Raw genomic sequence first — 23700 nt, 5'->3', positions numbered from 1 at the left:
ACAGAAATCTGTCCGTGGGTCTGGATTCTCTCCTCTGTATTCACATGAGGAGCGTTTCATTTTGAAGGACTTGTCACACGCTTCACTTATGTCACGTTTGTTTTTCCTGCTGATGATTGAGGAAGGAAAATGGAAAACAAGGTCAGCATCACCAGGGTGCTGTAGGTGCTGTGGCTGCAGCACAGATGGTTCCTCAATTATGCTGCTAAATATAGCAGCTGCAAATTATCTCTACAAGAGAGCAACAGGCTCATGAAGGCGACATTACTCGAGGTTAATCCATATTTCAGTGCATCAAAACAAACATGGATAAAAAGTATTCCTAGGTCTCAGCTTTCAAAACGAACAGAGTGACAGTAAAGATCAGGTATAGACGGTGTTTGTATGCAGTTATGGGGAAACCTTATGACTTGGGATCATATATTTGTTGGACCTGTTATTTCCTGATAATCTATCAGCATATCAAGTGACCCAGAGGTTGAGGAACCCTTAGAGTAAAACTGTGATGACTTTTTCCGGGATGATTACATTTTCTTTTTCAAATTATTGGTCGCTCAGTCAAAATAATCCAAGGAGGAGGAAAACAGAAGGAACCAGGCTGACAGGTGTTGATACCGCCCTTTGAAAGACTAATCTTGAACCAACTACGCCAAAAAACAGACATCAAACCACTTAAAGTGCTGCTAACTGAAAGGAAGAGAAAGAAACCACGAGCTGCAGCTTCTCTGTCAGGGAAATGAGGTCGACCAATCAGCAGCCGCCGTCCTGTCTGCTCAGTATTTGGCAGGTGTTTGCCGCTCACATTACTTCTACAGAGAGCCTCCACAGTGTGGGTCCAGATCCTCCCCGCCATGATACCGGCAGGATGAGGACATGTGGTCCTGGAGGCGGTGTGTGTGTCTGTGTGTGTGTTTTATGTCACAGTGATCTCACTGTTTACTCTCTTTGATGACTGGCTTGACGTTTGTTTGAGTGGGTGTGACCGTTTTTTTACAGCGTGCTGTACAACACGCGTGGGCCGTCTTGATGTGTGTGTGTTTGTGGAAGCGACTGTGGGCCGCCCCTCCCTGGCCTGATTGAGGGTCATTAACCTTTGGGCTGTGGCCAGCAAAGGAGCTTCCATCAAAACATCCTGCTTCCCTCCAGCTCCAGAGCTAACTATAGGAGCACAAACACAGCACTGAGACGGAGACCTAAATCCCCTCAGAACAGTCCGGAGCAGCGGTTTATCTCATCAACCTGGTTAGGGTAGACCGTCAGGTGTAAACTCATTATCTGGTACTTTTATGGTGCATTTACAGCTTTCTTATGGACTGTGCCTGTGGTGATATGTTGTTGCTAAAAACCAGCAGAATCTGTGCTACAGGACAAACCTGGACACCCATAATGCACTGGGAGCGGCGTCTTGGTTAGTAGCCTCATCAAGTGAGGTTATATTCTGATAACAAACCATGCTCACAGACAGAATCTAAGCTGTCTGCGGTTCTCCGTCTGTCCTGCGTCTGTCTCTTCCTGTTTCTTTCGGGGGATTGTGGATCGTCTGGATCCAGCTCTCCTCTGTCCATGTGTGGACCAAAGCTGTCCTGTCAAATGTTTGTGGACGCTGTCACCAGCTGTCCCTGCCCGGTACCAGCAGCTCTGCAGCGCCCTGCTCGCCACAGCCTGGCGGCACAGAGACTGTGTCTACGTACACAGCAGTGCTCCAATCTTGGCCTGGATCAGAGCATTTGACATGTCAACATCCTTTTCTGATTACCTGAGCCCAGTTAAGGCCTAGCTGTGTTACTGCAGCATGTAAACACCTTCACCACACTTTTTGTTTATGGCAGTTTGTAACAGCTTCAGTTAGTTGAATGAGGCTCAGCATGTGCAGTTTCCTCTCCAGTCTGCATCTCTGAACTTTAACATCAAAACAGCTTCCTCTGAATATTGCATTAAGCCTGATGGGACATATTTCAATTAATGTCCATATGTCCTCCTGCTCCTGGCCAGCCGGGGGGCTGTATGCACAAGATGCTATACAAATAAAATAGAATTTAAATCGGGGCAACAGACTCTCGACAGTTTCTCGATGGTGTGGCTGCAGAAATGGAAAAAGGAGTTAGATAGTGAGACGCTACATTTCATAATTCACTTCACAAGTTTCCTTCATGATGATGAAAAACTGTGCTTGATATCGCTCAGTTCAGCCTTACAGTCACAATAACACATAACCTCATCTTTCATGTCAGCATAACCCTCTTCACGCTCCCAAACTCTCCCTTCCATCATTTCCCTTCCACCAGAAGCAATCTAGGCCTGCAGATGTGACTGAGCAGAAATGTGTCACAGCACAGACACGCCCGGGATTAAAGCATTCAAGTTCAGATATCAGTTTAATCCGCAAGGAATTAAATGGGCGAGCGGGGAAGAGGAGGCAGATACGGTACAAAGTGTTCTCTGAGAGCTTGTTGTGTTGTTACAGACATGTTGCAGTGCTGGATGGCAGTTACTGCGTCTCCTCAGGCCTCTGTGAAGTATTCCCATGTAAATCTGGCTCCTAACCCTGTTTTCCAGATTACTGCACAGCTTCAGTGAGGCGTCAGTCAAACGAAGTGTTGTAACTCACACTAACACAGAGATGGGTTTAAAAGCTGGATGTTTTAACATGGACGTCACTGCAGGTTGATTCAGTTTTTGCAGCCAGCGTCCAGAAGTGCATGTTTTTGTTTTCATAGGCTTCAGATTACTGAGCAGTTTCACATTAATGCGTCTTTGACAGAGAATAGTTAAAATATACTTTATTAATCCCTTTGGGAAGGTCCCTCAGGGACATTTGGGACATCACGTGTGTGGGGTTCAGTTCCTACCGTATCAATAAATGTTTTGACTCTAGCCGGGGTTTTGTTTCTGAGGGATTGAATCCTTGCAGGGAATGTAATCCTGCTCATGGTGTGGTGGTGCGGAGGCTTACCTTAAAAACAACAGGGCGGTGTTTGGATTGACTTTATTTCTTCTCTCTCTCCTGTTTGTGCTGCAGGGAGGTTGGCTGATGGTAAACATTTATAAGTGCCAAGGCATCGAACAGCTGGCAGCTCTGCACACCTCCTATGTCTTTATTGATCTCATAAAAAGCTCATGTCACAGAGCAGCCGAGGAAGGTCATGGTAGCTCCAGTAATGAGCCTCGCTGTAGTTCATTTTTGGGATGTTTGTCTGCTGCATGACACAAAGAACTGCTGCAGTTTGCTTTCTCTTCCTTCCACAGACACACACAGACACATGTGTGGGAACACACACCAAACAACACACACACACACACACACACACACACAGTTTTGGCATCTGTCCCAGGACTCAGGTGGAGGTCTTGGCAGTGCCTCAGTTCAGGTGGGATTATGCAGCAGACATGTAATGGTATTTCCCTTCCTCTGTGTCTGTGTGTGTCTGTGTCTCTCTGTCTCTCTGTGTGTGTCTCTCTGTGTGTGTGTCTGTGTGTGTGTCTGTGTCTCTCTGTGTGTGTGTGTCTCTGTGTGTGTGTCTGTGTGTGTTTCTCTGTGTGTGTGTGTGTCTCTGTGTCTCTGTGTCTGTGTGTGTCTTTGTGTGTGTGTGTGTCTCTCTGTGTGTGTCTTTGTGTGTGTGTGTGTGTCTGTGTGTGTGTGTCTGTGTCTCTCTCTCTCTGTGTGTGTGTCTCTGTGTGTCTGTGTGTGTCTGTGTGTGTTTGTGTGTGTGTGTCTGAGTCTCTCTCTCTCTGTGTGTGTCTCTGTGTGTCTGTGTGTGTCTTTGTGTGTGTGTGTCTGTGTGTGTGTGTCTGTGTCTCTCTCTCTCTCTGTGTGTGTCTGTGTGTCTGTGTGTGTCTGTGTGTGTCTGTGTGTGTCTGTGTGTGTTTGTGTCTGTGTGTGTGTGTCTGTGTCTCTCTCTCTGTGTGGGTGTCTGTGTGTGTCTCTGTGTCTCTGTGTGTGTTCTGTGTGTGTGTGTCTGTGTCTCTCTCTCTCTGTGTGTGTCTCTGTGTGTCTGTGTGTGTGTGTGTGTCTGTGTGTGTTGGTGTCTGGTGTGTCTGTGTGTGTTTGTGTGTGTGTCTGTGTGTGTGTGTCTGTGTCTCTCTCTCTGTGTGTGTCTGGTGGTCTCTGTGTGTCTGTGTGTGTCTGTGTGTGTGTGTCTGTGTCTCTCTCTCTGTGTGTGTGTCTGTGTGTGTCTCTGTGTGTCTGTGTGTGTCTGTGTGTGTTTGTGTGTGTGTGTGTCTCTGTGTGTGTGTGATCTGCAGCACAGGAAAATAAAAATATTGTCTCTCTCTCTATTAAAAGACTGAGATCAGGGAAACTTGAGCAGGACGTCCTGTTTCGGAGGAAATGTCGTGCCGCTCTATGATCATGTTCAGTGAAGGAAGCGTCTCGGTCTACATGCAGTGAGACGTGAGACGTGTGAGGCTGAGGATGAGTCATGTGAGTGTTTGACTGTGACCAGCTGACCCTCAGACAGCAGCATGTTTGTCCTGTTTACCTCTGAAGGCTTTGAATCCACAGTGTGCTGGTTCTTTTATATTTTCTTTACAAAGACGACAATCCTCTGATGCATGCATGCTGTCAGATCCTCAGTGGATTGTAGTGTTTCCTTTTTGATCTGATTGGTTGAAGTGGTGAGTCTGTTTAATACCAGCCTCCATAAATAATGCTCCATCAGTGATTGTGGCCGTTGTTACGACATGATTGACTCGACCAGAGGTGAATCAGGCAGGATGTTGGAGGCTTACCGGCTCTGCTGAACGAGTTCCTGGGGATAACCACTGAATTATTATCTTCTCCTCGGTGTGTGTGTGTTTCACTGTTTGACAGGGATTACATTGTTATGTTCCACAACCACAAGCATAAAATAACAGTTAACCGTCGGGTAGCTGTCACACGGCAGAAATATTATGTGTCTTCCAGAATATAATCACTGATGTGAGGTAGTTTCATGATGTGTCCTCAGGGATCGTTACAGATTTTTACTATATCTGAATTACAGCAGTCAGAATTCTATTCTGTATTTATAGTGTGTGTGTGTGTGCTCTGTTCTTTGCTGACGCTGTTGCAGCTTATGCTAATGAGCTGCATGTTAGCTCTCCATCATTTTGTTGGCTCACCCTCTCCTCACCCTCCCCTCTCTCTCTGCGTCTCACTCTCTTTCCAGCTGTTTATCCTGACTCATCGCGGAGCTGTCGGGGCTGGCCGATCACCTGCAGCCAAACGTATGCGTGTGTGTTGCAATAAGCACTTCCCTTCCCACAGCAGAGCTGTTACTGAATCATTTTTTCTGTTTTTCGGATGTTTGACGGGCCACTTTGAGTATTTTTAATTACTCTGCTCTCAGCAACAATATATAAATAACCTGACACCAGGCTGCATTTGGGTCCTATACCTTGTACCCTGTAGAGACGTGTTTATCTTTGCTCCGTCCTCAGGCCGTTCAGACAGTGGGAGAACTCAGAGGGTTCACTGCATAATTCATGAAATGTAGCAGAAGCTGTGGTAAAGGTTATTCTTTTAATCCCTGCATGCTTTTCTTAGAAATATTCTAGACACAGGAAAAAAGTCGAGTTGTCAGAACCAACAAGAGTCACATGACAGAAAGTCACTGAGTGTTTGGCTGATGTGCAGAAAGCAGATTTTAGAGGGTGTAAAATGTGCAGTGAGAGCATGCTCACTGATCATAGGACAGAAGGAGATAACCTGGATGGATTGATGAACTGGTTTCAGTTCTTGGTAATAACACAGCTGAGCGTCTCCCATTGAAGCCTTTCTATCATTAACAGACATTGACAAACAGCAGCAGCACAGAGGAAACTGAGGAAGTGTTTGTAATGATGTGAACTCAGGTTAAAAACGGGATCATCTTTAAACCATCAGTGACCTCTGCCACAGCCTCGGGTGTATGTGGGAGGCTCCAATGTTCATGTCCCATCAGAACAACAGGGAGACCTGTGAAAACACTCCATTAGTCCTGGTGTTCACTGATCTCTGACAGACAGTCTGGGCCAAGAATGAAAACAGAGCGCGCTCGGTTAACCGCGCTAACGCAGCGGCCAAACCACACATTTACACTGGCAGCGGGCGCAGCAGGACCCCTGTGGGAATAATGTAGCATGCTAGCTTTGTGTTACGTAGCCTGACCGTGCTCTGGAAAAGTAATGACTTGCCACGGTGAATTACAAAGATGGATTCCATTCCAGCAGCCGCCTGGACACAGGAGAGGAGTTTTTGTATGAAAGCACTTGATTGTTGTTCCTCTGAGTAGCGTGAGAGGCCGGTGTCATTAGACCCGAAGCCAGACCTCTTGCATAAGTCTCTGATGGTGATGATTCAAACATGTGAAGTGCTTCACTGATCTCATCATTCATACACAGACAAATCCTGCTAAGGTTCAGGTGCACCCCGGCGAAACCATCAGAGAGGCCAGCTCTGATTTTAGGTGTCCTCCCCTCTGACCTGCTGCCAGATATAATTGTGTGTAATCCTCCACAATGGTGCGCTCACATCGTCTCTCTCCTGCTTTATTAGCTCAGCGTGTCGTTATTCACGTCCCACAGCGCAGCAGCTCTGCAGATGATTTTCTGTGTTTCTCCATGAGATATAAAATGTTACTGTATTTGGATGGAATGTGTTTCACATCCAGTCCTCTCGGCTTCACTCAGCGAGCTGCCAACACATCACAGAAAGCTTTTATATGGACACAGTGGGATGTCATGACCAACAAGCCGAGCACAATTTACAAGCGGCAGTCAGAGCAAGCCAAGGCCTTAAAGAGGCCATTTATTGCAATGATGTGTGAAATTAAAGTAGATTAAAATGAAATACATTTAATAAAATGGACGAGAACATTAGAAAGCTGCGTGGTTCATCTGCATTTTTATATATGAACTTAATGCACACAGAAAACTCCCCAAATCAGCCAAATACTGACTGAAGTCAGTCACAGTTTCCTTATTGTGCTGAGGAGTGCAGATGTTTTTTCCAGAAAACTTGTTCGTGCAAACAAGACAATATTTGAACAATATTTTAAAATACCAAAACATTAAAATAAATGAACAGTGAGCAGTGTTCAGCATCTTCACCGCTGCCTTTGAAACCTCCTTTTATCTACTGAAGGAAGCCACGACGAGGACTCGGCTCTGGGCCATGAAAGCACCCTCAGCCCCAGTTTTGTGCCTTTGAAATTCCAAGCAGACAAATTTCATCATGAATAGGAAGCAGCACTGAGTTTATGCTCAACAGAGCTGTGAAAATCCAATTTGCTGGCTCTCCGACCTTTAAACAAGGAACTGCTTGGGGGGGTTAGTGTCTGAGAGCTGCACAGGCGTCTTCATAGATAGTGTGTGGTGGCTTTGTTGTCTTTGTTTGTTAATTCCCTCGTCCTATAAGACTGCTAAAGGTGGGGGGTGATTGACTTCTGGACAGGAAGACAACGTAATATTAGAGGAGGAAGAAAAAACCAAGCGGCGGCCAGTCGTTGACGGCTGATAGACTCATCAATAACAAACCCCTCCCACCTGAGCACACATGGTTACACACACTAATTACCTCATCCTCCTCCCACTGCTGGGTCACAGCCAGACCTTTAATGAGATTTATCCATGCAGCAGAGCAGCTACGCATATAAAGAGCCATTTAACTTATTGTTACTCTCATGGGCTACATGCTAATGGTTTGTAGACTGTTCAACCATTATTTATTCATGGAGGACTTTTAAAGGAGCTTTTTTTTGTGTAGTGCTACACCTGTAACTCAGCCATACATCTGATAGGACGAGCCGTGGAGTGGAGCCTCTGCTCCACCAGGGAACAGCAGGAAGTCGAAGCTGAGCTGATGTAAACACAGCGGCCGCCACGGCGAGCCTCACCGCACAGAGCTGCACGTCTGTCAGCACCAAACCAGCCGGTCCAGCTGGACGGAGGCGTCCAGAACTCTCTGTCTCTGAGCCACGTCTCTGTGAGGACAAAGACTAGACTCCCTACACCTTCTTGTGGTTCAGAGTGTGGTATTTGGTGGCCTGCAGCTAGCTGAATGGCATGCTAACTCTAAACAATCTTCCTTATCATCAGTCCTCAGTCTGATCTTTTTCCTGGAGTTGAGTTGAGGTAACTCTGGCTGCTGTGTTTGATCTCAGAACAGTGGGTTTGTCTAAGTAAAGACAAAAAAAGCTAACTTGGTGCCCCTCCTGGCACCGACGGTCTGCTGAGTGCATAAAGAAGGAAGAGGCTGAGGAGCAAGAGGAAGATGTGTTGATTTATAGCGTGACATTTTCTGAAAGCAACCACTGTTCGCAGAGAATCCTCTTTCCCGTAGCGCTTTACACTCCTCTATTCTGTCTGCTCTCGCTGTAGACAAGCCCGTGGCTGCTTTAATGAAAAGATCCACAGCAACCATGTTGTTGTCTGGTGGTTTATTTACCTCCTGCCCCCCCCCAGAGGGACTTAGCGGGCCAGTGAAGGTCACCGCTCACTGGGAGGGCGGGCATTAAAGGAGACAGGCTGGGGATGACCTGCTGAGGCTGACCTCATACCAGCACACACTTCATCTACCATTGCTCTCTTTAGTGGTTTTCCTCTTTATTTACTTTCTCAGTCTCACCTCTGTTCACACTACAGCTGTAGTCCTGTGTGCTGTTAGATGTATAAAACCTTTTTCAACCCTGATACTTTCATCTAAGGCCCAGTTCACACTGGAGGAAGTCGGTCCAGCTAGAGTAGGATCGAATCCAGATCCTTTAAACTGCATCCGTTCAGACCTATTTTCAAATCTGGATATCACACACGTTTTTTTTGGTCCCGTGTCGCTCGTTCTTTCATTTGTTTTCGGTTCAAAAGCAGTTTTTTCCTTTGTAGCCCTGTGGAAAATAAACTCGGGGCAAAGCTGTCGTAGTTGGACGGTTGTTTACATGCGGCTTTTGTACGCGACCCGGACACTGTCCCCGTGAACCGGAAGCATCACGTCGCTAGCCGGATTCACTAGCTGCGTTTGTGTTCAGACCTGAGCCGGATGTAAGCCAATCCGGCTAGATCCACCTCCGAGAGGTGGACTGAAATCAATCCGGATATATCCAGATTCAAATTCATAGCATTGTATCACAAAATGTGCTAAAATGAAGCGTTTGAAATCATAAGATTCTCTCAGATGTGAGCAGCAGCCACATTCTGAATTACACTCTGAGAGTGTTTGGCTGAGCTGTGAGTCAGTTTTACTCCATCACTTGGTCTCAACCACCAAAGAAAGCACATTTTCCAAGACATACAACAATCTAACAGTTCCTCCTTTTACATTCGTGTTACTCGGCAACAATAACAAAACACTTGGTGTGGAGTTGTTCTGGGTTTCATTACATGATGTGGTAGAATATCACAGCTCATCTTCAGAAACATGGACGTGTGAATGACGTTTGAGCTTTGGCTCACTAAGCTGAGTGGACTCTCTTTCTTCCCTTTCTCGCCCTCGTCCTCCGGACTTGACCACACTGTGTTTGGGGTGTGACCTCATGGTGACCTGGTGCTGGAGCCTCCTCAGAATGTGGCTCATCCCTGGCAGCCTTCCCTCTCTGTGCTACCTACCAGCGGGGTGTGTACCTGCCGACATGATGCATTTTTATAGTTTAAAAATGTCCTGGCTACCTGTGAAGTGATCTCTGCTCCAGCAGCTGCATCACAGGCAGGATATTAGCTGCAGGAGAAAATACAGAACGGGCTTACACGGCACCATTTCAGCTGCTTTTGCAGACATTTGAACACCTCACAGATGCAGCTGACAGTCAGCTGAATACACTGAGGTCAGGCAGGGATCATTAGGTCTTTGTTTAAGCTGTCGTTTCAATTTTACAAACAGAAAATCTAACAGCAGCTGTTCTGGAAAAGCTTGATTTCCCCTCAGTCATCCAGCAGGTTTATATAAGGGAAATTCACCTGAAGGACCTGATTTAATTGCAATTCATTCCAGATTTACTGATGGAAATATTTACTGTATACTATATAATGTATAAAGAACACAACATGCAAACACACGCGCCTGATCAGAATATTGTGTTACACAGAGCTGCTCACCTGCTCAGACCTCACCTTGATTTTAATGAGGGCTTTGACCTTCTCCTCTGCTCAGGTCTGTGCCCTCCTACACGCTGTGAGAGGATTATTGATTGTTCACCTCTCTCTAACACACACACACGAACAGTGTGTGATATTATTTGAAGATTTCCTGAAGATTTTAGATGTGAATTTAGTTGCTCTGACACAGACGCTACATGTGCATTTAGCATCATTTAGAAGACATTTAGAAGAAGACCTGGGAGCTGATTGGATGAAGTATCTGTCAGTCACGCTTGTCCTTTTGCACCTTTTGTCTGTTTGAGGATGTTTCTGACCTGTGAAGTTCACAGTCTGCTGACCCCGGTGGGCAGGACTGTGCAGTGAATGGTTCTGCTGTGTTCCCTCTCAGTGTATCTCTGTGTGTCTCTGAGCAGAACAGACTTGTAGGAGAAGAATTTCCTTCTCTCGGAGGTGTGGGCGTTGTCTGCGGTGTGATGGGTTTGTGTGGTGAGGTCGTTTTCTTCACTCCAAGGTCTGCAGTCCTTTCAAAACAGGAACCTGCCGTCCATTTTTTTTTTGAGGTTAAAAATGTATTTGTTCATTGCTGTGTTGATACGGTTACCATTAGCAACAGTGCCGTGAGACGGGGGAGATGCTGTGCTGTTACTCGTTAACCCTGTTCCTCTGCAGAGTCTCACTTCGGGACGGAACCAGTCCTGGTTCCTGAGCCCAGTCACTACTAGTGAAGAAAAGTATGGTCTGTCTCTGCTGTAGATGAGAAGATGCAGCTTCCCCACACAAAGCCTTGCATGCTACGGTCATTTATACGTACTTGAAAGAATTTGCAGGAACATTTAGCCCACTTAAAACGTCATTAAGGAGAAGTGGTTGCTTATATTAGTGTAGACATTCCTTAAGTTACGCCACAAGCTGAGTGCGTTTTGGAACTATGTTTTCTTGTGACTGAGTTAAGTTGGACTGTGGGCATTTAGGGGAACCACAGTAACATTCTCTGGAGATTTTTTCATGGCAGGATCTGAATGAGAGGTTGTTTGATTGAAGCGTTTAAGCTCATTAAATCTGTTCGCTCTCTGTGCTGTTATGTGGAGGACTGCGGATTGTTTTTTATGGTTTTTGTTTTTTGATTTCTTGTTCTGTGTGGACTAACCACGGCTGAGGAGAGGCAGCGTTTGTCCTGGCTGGCTGCACGCTCCGCTCTGCATTCCCTGCATCACTTACATCCATCTGTCAGACCACTTCTCCCTCTGCTACTCCTTACATTCTTCTGTCGCTGCCTTTTCTTCCCCGAGCACCTTGTTCCAGCTTGAAAACAGCTGGAACACATCAGCACTTGTATGTGATTAACAGCTATATGTCACACACAGAGCTCTGACACAGCACTCCAGCCTGAAAGACAGGAAGCAGGTATGATGCAATGTAATCCTGTTCAGACACACATGTGATTAATCTTATGATGTAAAAGTCTCTCAGCTGAAGTCAGCCAGTTACCCTGCTCCCCGTCCCCTCCCCTGGTTTTTTAGGCTTGGTTTCAGATATCAGCGTTTGGCTGCTTGTGTTTTGATCATATTTATTGGTTCCTATGACCATAGCCAATAAATGAACTATGAGACCATGCACATGGTCCCAGAACTCACCAGTGCATGCTGTCTTTGAATTATAATAATTGCAGCTTTTATCACAAACAGAAAGACTTTCAAAGAGTGTAACCTTTCCGATGGTCCGTGAATGCATCATGCTGGATGTATGGTTCGTTTGAAAGATACAACCAAGCTTATCATGGAATCCTTCTTTCTCCACAAACAAAGGGTTTCTACTAACAACCCAAACAAACTCTGCAACGAGGAACCAATGAGTCACATGAGACCAGAAACCTCAGCTTTTGGCTGATGTCCAGTCTGTGTCAAAGAAGTGATCCAACACATTTTGCTTTTGTGTCAGTTTTCGGTCTTTAACTGTGATTCAAATAGAGGTTCAAGATGTTGCTGCCAATATGTAAAGGACACCAGCCCCAGTCTCCTGACAGAGGGTCCTGACTTTATTTTGCCCCCTCTGGTTATATTGTTTGATCATATATTTGGTTTCAGGAGACATTTGACCTCTTCTCGTGTGTGTGTGTTGTTTCAGCCGCCATGAACAGTCTTAATGAGTATTCAGGCTGCGCTGACAGAACTTCAGGGCAGGTGATGAACTTTGGGATTGTTCCACATTCCACCGTCTGCTCAGGCAGTGTCAGCCCTCTGCGGCAGGTACAGGCTGCGCCGTGAACGTAATGTCTGCTCATCAGTGTGCTGACAGGAAAACACCAAGCAGCTCAGTAGCTGTAGGACAAACAGCAGCAGAACCAGGCCTGGAACACCAGCAGGCCCAGACACTGAACGGTGTTAACATGCCTTCAGGCTGCTGACACAGAGTGATGCCTGACACATTAGGCACGCCTTAGAGGAGCAGAGGGAACAACAGAGAGTCTCCGAGGAGAAGCTGCTGTCGCTGTGGTGCTAATTACATTTGACATATATACATTATTTACCGTCTGTGTGTGGAGGCTGATCACTGACGAGCTGTACTGAGGGGGAAATAAACCCAGAGGACACACATGATGGAGAAGGACGATGTGAGTTTGTTGCTACTGAGACACTAAGCTTTGAATGGAGGCTGGATTCTGTTGGCTGCTTTTCCTCATGCAGTGGTTACATACTGACGCTCTATAGCTAATGCTAATGTAGCAAGCAGATGTTAGGAGTAATAGTGATGAGGAGTGATAGCTGGCTCGTTGTTTATTAGCTTTCCAGCCTATTGTGAAGACATCGTTTGACTCACAGCACCACAGTGTGTCCTCGGATACATGTGCTGCTCGGAGTATTGTAAACAATGAAACATGTGATGACACCAAAGCTGGAGTACCCGAAGATTTACTGTCCGTCAGTGTCCGTGTTTACAGTAAACAGGACAACTCAGCGGCAGGAAGCGAGGACTTAAACACAACATCTGAATGTTGAAATCCTTCCTCCGCTGCGGTCTGCTCTGATTCTGATTCCATTACATCTCTAGTGGTCAGCCCACACGCCCACGCACTGCTTCAGTGAACACACCAGGCCTTGTGATTGTGTCGTCACAACAAACTGTTAGTCATTCCACAGCCCCGCTCTGTGCTGTGCAGCAGATTTCTGCATTAACATTCACTTCCTCAGCCATCAGCTCATTGAACAACAGTCAACACGCTCGGCAGCCAGGAGAGTTTTTAAATCACGTTTTGGAACGCCGGGCTCCTTCTGCTGCCAGAGGAACAATTCTAAAGATTGACTCTGGCTCTTCTGTGCTGCGTGGGCCTGAACTGCAATAAAGTTATGAGACTGTGAGCTCTGCTGATGGCACATCTGTCTGTCTGTCTGTCTGTCTGCCTGCCTGTCTGCCTGTCTGCCTGTCTGCCTGTCTGTCTGTCTGTCTGCCTGTCTGCCTGTCTGCCTGTCTGTCTGTCTGTCTGCCTGTCTGTCTGTCTGTCTGTCTGTCTGCCTGTCTGCCTGTCTGTCTGTCTGTCTGCCTGTCTGCCTGTCTGTCTGTCTGCCTGTCTGTCTGTCTGCCTGTCTGTCTGCCTGTCTGCCTGTCTGCCTGTCTGTCTGTCTGCCTGTCTGCCTGTCTGTCTGTCTGCCTGTCTGCCTGTCTGCCTGTCTGCCTGTCTGTCTGTACGGTGGGTGGCAGAACTCATGTAGCGTACATGAAGCTGCTGCTGTGAGACCTGTGTGCAGGACTGCAGCACCTTTGTGTGTGTGTTTGTGAGCTTGTCTCAGCCGGGTGCTCGGTCACAGCCTCGTGCAGTGACAGTTATGATAGATTGTGGATGTGCGCTGTGTACATTAAAGTGCAGCCCGGCTCTCCGCAGGACGTGACCGAAGATGAATGTGAGCCCGAATGTGATGCAGCAGGAGCCGGAGAGCAGAGGGGAGCCGTGGGGTGGAGGAGATGATGGTGTTGCTGCCTGCTCTGTGTGTGGCTGTTTGGATAGAATAGAATAGATTATATACTTTATTAATCCCTTTGGGAAGGTCCCTCAGGGAGATCTATTGATTCGTGTTTGCTTTTTCACTTTGGTTCAAATCCCCTTTATAAGAGTTCATGTTGGAGTTTTGAGTGCTCGTCTGACAGATAATCTACAGCATGGTAAGAAGCTGCTGGATTATTTCACTCCAGATGTTCCTCGTATTGTAGCTATTGTTGTGGTCAAAACCCCGTTGGAGGCTGCAGGTCAAGGCTTCCCATTTATTGGTTCTTCTTTATGCAGCCAGTCTCTGACCTGCTCCCACTGCACCTGATTAGTAAAAGCCTTTATATGGATCTGAACAGAGGAACTCTGAAAGCAAAGCTGCGGTGATCTAATTATTATACGTTCTACAAGTCCAAGTGTAAACAATCAGAAATACTTTATTAATCCCAGGAGGAAATTGTTTGCATTCCAGGTGCTCCATGCATAATGAGAAACAGGTAAAATATCAATGTTCTTATGTGATCTTAATGGTTCAGGGATACATCCCAATCAGTCGACGTTTTAAAATTATTAGAGCATGATTTATGAAACTGCAAACACTCTATATGAACTTCCTGCAAAGGCTTTCATTTTCAAATGAGTGCCAGATATGTCTGTACTCACAGACAGCTGATAAATGCTGATGTAGTTTGCTTCCTCAGTGAAACCGACACGCCAGCGAACACTGAGTCGGTGTGTATCAACAGAAAAATGTTGCAGCCTGTGAAGTGGATATTTTAGATTTCACTGCATCCCTAGTGCTGTGTGTTACACCACAGAGTAACAGAGCAGCAAGGTGTCTGATCAGGATTAGCACATGGCTAATTAGCTGCGGATGTATTAAGGAAATAGCTTATCATGCAATAACTCTGTGAGCCGAGGCAAGTTCAGCTTTTCAACTTGGATTTATAGTCATATTTTAATTTAAAGAGCCAGGCCTGATGACGGCTTCAGGTGCAGATAATCCTGCATCAGACGCAGGCGTTGCTCTGCAGGGTAAATAAAACACACCTCCTGCCCGTCACTGATTTCCTTTTGCAAACAGTAACCGTGTGTGTGTGTGTGTGTGTGTGTGTGCACTTTGATGTTCAGACAGCCGCGTGTGTTTGGGGACAGGTGGAGCTAACCTGCTGCACTGATAACACACACACACACACACAGTTCCACACCTGCAGCTCCTCTTCCTCCTCTTATCTGTCCAACATTTGCATTTGAAGTCATGTGAGAGAACGTCACTTCTCTGCTTCTATGTTTTGACTTGTGCAGTGTGTGTTGACAGCGGCCGTGTGTGACAGCTGTGATACATCAGCCTGGCACACACACACACACACACACTGACCCCTTGAGCTCTTTTCCATTTTAGTACATTTTAATTTCAGCCTGAGCCAGAAGCTCAGATCAGCAGATTGTCTGTAGTCACGCTCTTCCTCTGCCTGTCTGCCACCTGCTGGTTCAAGGAGGAGCTGCAGTTCAAGCTGAGTGAAGGCGACAATAAATGTGTTACACACACTCATCTGTGCAGGCTGTCAATCAACATTGGTGCAATAAGGTAGAACTGTTTCCTAAGAAAACCTCCTGGATTTGTGTGTGATGCACAGAGGCAACACTTAGCTTCACATGTTAATGCAGCACGAGGCCCTGAACGTGGTGGCTGGTTCGCTGCAGCTCGACTTAATGAATGCTGGTGGTCCATGATTACTCTGCCTCTGTGTCTGTCACTGTGTTTACTCGGTGTGAGGGGAGCAGTTGGTTCATGTTTTACTTATCGGAAGCTTTCACTAGAACTCTTTCAGACATGCAGCCACCTGGGACCTGTGTGTGTGTGTGTCTGTGTGTGTGTGTGTGTCTCTGTGTGTGTGTGTCTCTGTGTCTGTGTGTGTCTGTGTGTGTGTCTGTGTCTCTGTGTGTGTATGTGTGTGTGTGTGTGTGTGTGTCTGTGTCTCTGTGTGTGTCTGTGTGTGTGTGTGTGTGTGTGTGTGTGTGTGTGTCTGTGTCTCTGTGTGTATCTGTGTGTGTGTGTGTGTGTGTGTGTGTGTGTGTGTGTGTGTGTGTCTGTGTCTCTGTGTGTGTCTGTGTGTGTGTGTGTGTGTGTGTGTGTGTCTGTGTCTCTGTGTGTATCTGTGTGTGTGTGTGTGTGTCTCTGTGTGTCTGTGTGTGTGTCTCTGTGTGTGTGTGTCTCTGTGTCTCTGTGTGTGTCTCTGTGTGTCTGTGTGTGTGTCTGTGTGTGTGTGTCTCTGTGTGTGTGTCTCTGTGTGTGTGTGTCTCTGTGTCTCTGTGTGTGTGTGTCTCTGTGTGTGTGTGTATCTGTGTGTGTGTCTCTGTGTCTCTGTGTGTGTGTCTTTGTGTGTGTGTCTCTGTGTGTGTGTGTCTCTGTGTCTCTGTGTGTGTCTCTGTGTGTCTGTGTGTGTGTTTTTGTGTGTGTGTCTCTGTGTGTGTGTCTCTGTGTGTGTGTGTCTCTGTGTCTCTGTGTGTGTGTGTCTCTGTGTGTGTGTCTCTGTGTGTGTGTCTCTGTGTCTCTGTGTGTGTGTCTCTGTGTGTGTGTCTCTGTGTGTGTGTCTCTGTGTGTCTGTGTGTGTGTCTCTGTGTGTGTGTCTCTGTGTGTGTGTCTCTGTGTCTCTGTGTGTGTGTCTCTGTGTGTGTTCACATGGGCTGTCCAGCCAGATGTTCCTGGAAAACTGTCGTCAAGGGGCTGGTCTTTAAGCAAGAGAGAAGAGGAAGATATGAGCCCAGACAGGCCTTGTTTCCATGGCAACAGCAGATGTTTCCAAATTTTGTGGAACTAGAGCCGTGTGTGTGTGTGTGTGTGTGTGTGTGTGTGTTGGCGGTGCTTTGGGATGTGAGGAAAATCCAGGGAAACTTGAACTTTATTATGCCGTCAGACTGAATTATGAATGAGGCCGTCCACGGCTCTGCAGTAAGACTTCTCGTGGCTGTGTGTTCATGACAGAGCAGTGACAGTGGGGCCTCTAACTGTTAACTGTCTCATAGTGTGAAACACAGGTGTGTGTGTGTGTGTGTGTGTGTGTGTGTGTGTGTTGTGATGTGGTGTCAGCAGGCGGGTTATCCTCCTGTTTTATGCCTTTATTTTCCGCCTGCTCTCACCGGGAGCCTACACAGGCTGCCTGCACTTCCTGGGACTGGATTTAGGAAATACAGGACATTCAGCTTTATTATCTGAGTATTCACGGGGAAAATGCCTCAGACTTCGTCAGTAGTTGATAACAAAATTAGCTGAAAAGTGAAGGAAGGATGTGTTTCATCTTTAACATGTGCTGATGGCATGTTCTCCTCTCCATCGTCTCTCCAGAAGGAGTTTGCTGCTCCCCCTCCGCTGCTCTTCAGGAAGCTGAGTAATCCTGACCTGTCGCCCGCGGCAACTTCTGCCACCAAATCTAAACTGCACCGACAGCTGAGCCAGGATGAGAGCCGGGCCCGACGCAGCAGCATGGCCATGACGGGTAACACACACACACACACACCCAATAAACATCATCATGTCATTATAACAAACACTGGTTATAAAGCACCTGCTGTGAAATGACCTAAACCTGGTTCAACGATGAGGTCTCAGGTCCACAGTCAGCAGTTTTCCAAAGAAATCCCTGAAGCTCAGACTTTCCAGCGCTCACAGTCCTCAGCACAGAAACAGTTTTTCCTGCTGTGCTCTCAGTGTTTCCAGCTGACGGTGTCCGCTGCTTCCCTCTCAACAGTAGAACCTTTGCTGTGTTTCAGAGGCCATCTGATGGTGGTGGATTCCTCACACAGACGTGCTGAGGTCACTAACCTTTACTGAGGCCGCTTGTCCGGGAGATGACTTTCTCCTCCATCCCTCCACAGGTAAGCAGCTGCTGCCTCTGTCCAGCAGCCTGCACGCCGGGGTGAGTCAGCTGGCCTGGCAGGGGCCCTCTGGAGCCTTCGGAGGACCCGGGGCTATTGGGGGAGCGTCAGCCGGAGGAGAGGTCAACAACCTGGTCCGCATGAGGAGCCAGGTCCTGGGACAGTCTGCGCCGTCACTCACCGGACTGGTCAGTACAAAAACATTCACATATAGAACTAGAACACACAGACTGTGAGCGTGCTGCTGGTCTACGTACTCGGCGGTGGGGCAGTCTGTGGTTAGTTCTCTTGGCGTTAAACGTGGTCAGACTGTCCGATATCTGCTGAGTCACAGCGAGCCCATCCGGCTCCATATGGATCCTGGGAGGATCCAGGGAGGATGACTCAGGCTGTTACACACAAACAGAAGCGCTTCATTTCACTGAAACTCTTTTGCTCTGCTGAGAGGAAGGAACATGGCAGAATAGGTGAGATGTGAGGTGTGAGCGTTTCCTCTGCACAGTGCAGTCAGGAGGGATCTGCAGTGAGTGCAGGTCTGTGACTGTGCTCCAGTATGACCCCTGCTGGTTGAAGAGGAGATCTGATCTATATTCCTATGTTCTTTCTGACTCTGTTCATGGTCCAGTCCGTAGACCTTTATTATTTGAGAACTGCTTTTTAAAATCCTGCGATGCAGTGTCAGTGACGGTTCAGCAGTTACACACATGTCATTACGTAACATTAAGATTAAGATTAACTTTATTAATCCCTGTGGGGAAATTGAGTTGTAGCAGCAGCATATCAAAACACAATGATGGCGGACGGCAGGAGTGACTTCCTGTCCCGGTCCTTGGAGCCGCGGGGCAGCAGGAGTCTGTGGCTGAAGCTGCTCCTCGGTCTGTCCACAGTGCTGTGGAGAGGGTGGACGGACTGTCCATGATTGACAGCAGTTTAGCCAGCACTCTGTCCCTCGCCGCCTCCTCCAGGTCGGCGAGCTTAAAGCCAACCACAGACCCCGCCTCCTTGATGAGTTTGTCCAGTCTGTTGGCGTCCTTTGCTTTGATGCCTGATCCCCAGCACAGCACAGCAAAAATGACTAATTGATGTTATGAAAATACTTACTAATAATAATCTCAGTAGTTATTAACCCTTTCCATCAGTTACACCTGAAATTCCTGTCTGATCATAAAAAATATGCTTTAATAAATGTGATATGGCTTTGTAACACAAAACTCAGTTGCTGGTTCTGATCAGGTTCAGGGTCTGATACTAGAGAGACCTGCAGCTGAAGGCTACCAGCAGAGGGCAGCAGTGTTTCACCAGCACGGCCTCACGGCCTCACACACTGAATGAACATAGGTATGTGGACAGCCAGGCGCCGAATGTGTCGGCTGGTTTCCCGTCCGGGCAGTTAAGCACGTGTAAGGTCTGTTGAAGGGGTGATGAGGTCAGGTGTCAGGTGGCTCTGAGGTCACAGCATCGAGTTCCTCTTTATCTGCTATAACGCTGCAAAAAATGAGTCGATTGATTAATCATGGACAATCAATCAATAATAATTTCCACCTTTGAAACCAAACACAGACTGCACGTGGTGTCCGTTTACTTCTGGTCACCTGGTGTATCTGCTGTGCTTACTGTCTGTCAGAGGGTTGTTGGCACCTTCTCCATCCTGCACAGTCTAAATAAACTATGAATGAGTGCAGACTGACCCGGGACAACAGCACATCTGTTCCCCTGCCTGTGGTGGGGCTGGGTGAGTGTGGACAAACGTGCATTAATCTGGAAAGAATCGTGCTTGTAGTTTGTGTTGGCAGGCGTGAATGACTTCATAATGATCCGTCCCTTCTGGGTTGATGCAGCCAGCAGGAAATTGTAGCCCGGTTTGGAAACGGAAAACATGATCAGCAGAGTTATTCTAGTGGAGCCAATAATGGCGGGTTATTATATTTCTCAGGGGCAGCTTTATTAATGTTTTCCTTTCTTTGGCTCTCTCTCCTGTAAGCCGCCATCCTCTCTCTCTCTCTCTCTCACGCCGTGTGTCTCCATAAGCGTGCGCATCATATGGCAGGCCGCCGCTGATCCTCAGGGTCACGGCTGTCACAGCGTGTGTATCACAGGGCTTAAATCTCCATCTTGTGTTATTTGAGTTGGCTTACATGAGCTCCTCCTGTCACATTTTTCACACTCATGCTCACCTCGTATATAAAGAAACACAATTTCCTATTTTGGACCAGATGATCTGTGTTTGCTGTGCTGTGCTTTGTTTTAGTGGCCATGACTGAGTGAAAACACTATGTCGGAGCAGCCAAACCAACAGGAAGTCTTTTTATTGAACACATATTGTAATTTGAACACAGTTTGCACACATTGCACTTCCTCACAGAATTAACCAGATTGATTAGAGTTGACACTGGTATAAATATACCCAAAGTCTTGATGTTTGAGCATCCCGACTTATTTTTTGAATATAATTATGAATGTATGAATGCACACACCTGTTTTGTATTTAGACTCACCGTGGAAGCTTGAAGCTGCTACCAGCCTGCATGCTGTTGTGACACAGTGAACATATGACATCATTATAAAACCTCCTTAATGCTTCTGCAGCAGGTCTCTGCTGAGTTGGGATTAAAAAGTGTGCCGGACCACACAGCATGTTAACGGACAGAAAATGTCCTCCCCCAGGGTCTGTGTGTGTGTGTGTGTTTCTGGCACCTGTGTTGTTAATGTGTGTTATTAAGGAAAATGAATGGAGCTCATGGAGCGTGTGTGTTTGTGTGTGGGGAAAACATTTGTGGACATCCAGATGGTGTTTACCTCTTGACTAATGGCCGAAGCTCTGCTTACCCTCACTTCCTCCCTCTGACACACTTCTGTGTGTGTGTGTGTGTTCCTCGGCTAACAACCCAGCATTGCTTGGTAAACCTCTACAAGTGCCAGGTGGTGTGTGTGTGTGTGTGTGTGTGTTTTTGTGTTTCCAGTAAAATTGCCCCTAAGAGCTGGGCACACGGACGCTGTATGAACCCACGCTCTGTGTTTGGAGAAAGACAGAGACTGATGCTTTTTGTGCAGAGTCTCTTTGAGCGCGGAGCAGCTTCATTCACTGAAGTGGTGAAACTTTCACGGCTACACACCGTCTGATTAGCATGTTATTAGCATTTGTTTTGGTGGAAAAAAAGGAATGAAAGGCTCTGCTGGAAGGGGAATACACGGCTGAATACGTGGAGTGCTGCTGCATTGTGCTGACTGTATTGCTGTGTTTATTGAACAGGGTGGGAGGCACACATGAGGGTTTGAAAAAAGTAGATCACGACCAGATTCAGGTGAACAAAAGAGCTCGTACCGTGATTGTCTGTTTCCCTGGTCGGACTCTGAGAGCACCTGCAGCTGTAAACGGTGTTTATTATGCATTAGTCTATTCAACCTTCTTTTCTGTCCTTGAATGCATCATGTGTGATTCTACATGTTTCAGTTAATATTGTTTCTTAAAGTAAGGGACAGTGTTCTCATTTTGACTGCCATGTAAGCAGCAGTCACACACACTCAGAGAGCATCGGCCTGATCTGCAGCGTCCTTCTGCTGTTGATGGATAAACAGGCTGTCAAAATTAGGGATGTCCCGATCCGATCACAAGATTGGAAATCGGGCCCGGTTACATGGTTTCAGACTTGATGGGAATCAGACGTTACCTCCTGATGAGGACTTGGATATATTAGGGTTTCTGCAGATTAATCCAGCATAATGCTGGATTATGCTGTAGTGTAGGGGTGTGATAGTCGCTTTTGGTGCGAGAGGTCCTGGGTTTGAGACCTTGATGAGCCTGATGAGTCTGTGCTTGGCTGTTTTAAGGATTCATAGTTTGCAGTAATGCGTTGCGGACAGTTTGGAGTCAGTAAAAATGCAGCTAGTTACAGGTCTGTAGCACATTGACCTATAGTATAATAAAAGTGTGTAAATACTGATTCCAGTTTATTTTTATTTTCAGTAATCAAAGAAATTGATTTTTTTCTCTACTTACTTTTTCCTCTTAGATTTCTGTCTTACAAACATACAAGTAGAACGTTCTCTCTGCCTGTTGTCGTGACAGTGAAGTTACCACAGAGGTGCACAACTTCATGTAACAGTGAACACACTGCCTCACCATGAGTCAGGAGGGACACACACAGAGACAGCCTGAGGTTTAAGCGCCCAACTGTCCCCCTACAGAGACGTATTTATGAAAGTAAGTGCAGGGAAAGAACGGTCCAGAATAACAGCAGCAGCGTCAGACATGCAGCGTGCAGGCGGTTCTCTGAAGCACACCTGCTGTCTGCAGACGTCAGGCCTCGGCCTCGGTGACCTCGTCCACGCTGGGGAACAGGCTGACGCAGCTGCCGCTTAAATATACATAAGAACATGTTGAATAATTGCTGGACTCGTTCCTCGGTTCCTCCGCCGCGGCTGGCAGAGACACTGACGATAAGGGCAGGTTAAACAGCTCCTCCACCTCCGATATCGCGGCCTACAGGATGGATGGTTACATCATACATCTGTGAGTCATGAGTTTGATATCCACTTATGTCAGGCTGGAATTTGAGTTTCAGATTTATGACTGAAATCACTCAGCCTAATGTGCTTCTGCAGCCGAACAATGTTCTGAAAATGAACCAGCAGAAACTTCAGACTTCTTATCAGGAGGTGCAGCTCACACTTCTTGTTAATCCACTGCTGTCCTTTAGTCCTGTGGAAATACCACATGGAAATGTCATCATGGCAGCCAAGAAGCTGTCGGACAGACTCCTGACGAGTGTTTCCTGTTGTGAAAGGATCTTTTCTAAACTCTGATCAAACAGAACTTCGACCCTGCCTCAAAGGTGGACCGACCACCCGCCCATGTGGTTGTGTGTGTGTAGTTTTCACAGAAACAGACATGAAAAACATGGCAAAAGGACATGATTGTGTCATGTGTCTTCGCTGACGTGTCGCTTGTTTGTCGTGATTCTATCATTTTATTTCACAAAGTAAACACACAGGCAAACACGCAGGCCGTCTTCAGGGTGGCTCGGCTGCGCTCTCAGACACCGCCTGGTGGTTGCTGATGTTGTGCTGCATGCGTTTCCTTCACTAATACAGAGCTGCAGGGTTGTGTTGTCCAGGAGGAGCTCAGTGTGATGGCTGAACGACTTTCACTGATAAAAGCACAAGTGCTTTCAGGGAGGATACTGTGGACTTTCTCTGAGGTGAACGGAAAGAGCACAGGTGTGAGTGTGTGTCTTTCTGCTCATATCTATGATGACTCTCCTGCATATCTACACACACACACACACACTTGTCTCTTCATCTTGCCGCAGGCTGTCATCTGTCCTTGTCATCAGCGTGATTCATAGCTAAAGGAGGAAACAGTGTTCTTGTTCTGCTCTGACTTCACCTGCTGAGAGACAGCAGGACGCACACGCCCGTCCTCCTTTGACACAAACACATACACAACGTGTGTGTGTGTGTGTGTATAGTTGTGTGTGACTTTCTTCTTCATAAAACTCTGAATGAAGATCTGTACATATTCCATTTCACCTAGCTCGTGCGTAGTACCTTAGCATCAGCTGTGTTACTATGGTGATGTTTTCTCTGGGGGAAAATAAGACCCGTATCTCTGCTCAAACAGAGCCTGTGCTGTGCTCCACTTGCAGACATGCATGAGCGTAGCTACGTTTTCTCTGTCCTTCATGCTCAGCTTAACGTGGAGGCTGAGTGTGTCCAATACATTTATCTAAAAGGCAGATATGCATGGAACGCCTCATGCATTCCCCTTTCTGTTTAATCCCCTTAGTTATAAGACAGGG

General features: G+C 46.9%; 1 protein-coding gene across 7 annotated transcripts in view; it reads left to right on the top strand.

Moving 5' to 3' along the window:
- Positions 1-23700, top strand: part of mast2 (microtubule associated serine/threonine kinase 2) — a 109578-nt gene that overhangs the window by 6926 nt on the left and 78952 nt on the right. For 6 of the 7 annotated variants that reach the window (XM_028404313.1, XM_028404312.1, XM_028404311.1 and 3 more), the window contains exons 2-3: positions 17373-17523; positions 17903-18090. In XM_028404313.1, the coding sequence (XP_028260114.1) occupies positions 17373-17523; positions 17903-18090 (339 nt within the window). Of the gene's footprint in view, positions 1-4272; positions 4421-17372; positions 17524-17902; positions 18091-23700 lie in introns of those variants that run through there. The other variant, XM_028404314.1, reaches the window with a different exon arrangement.

This window comes from Parambassis ranga, chromosome 4 (genome assembly GCF_900634625.1).
Source record: "Parambassis ranga chromosome 4, fParRan2.1, whole genome shotgun sequence".
Lineage (NCBI taxonomy): Eukaryota > Metazoa > Chordata > Actinopteri > Ambassidae > Parambassis > Parambassis ranga.
This window is presented reverse-complemented; position numbering and strand designations above follow the sequence as displayed.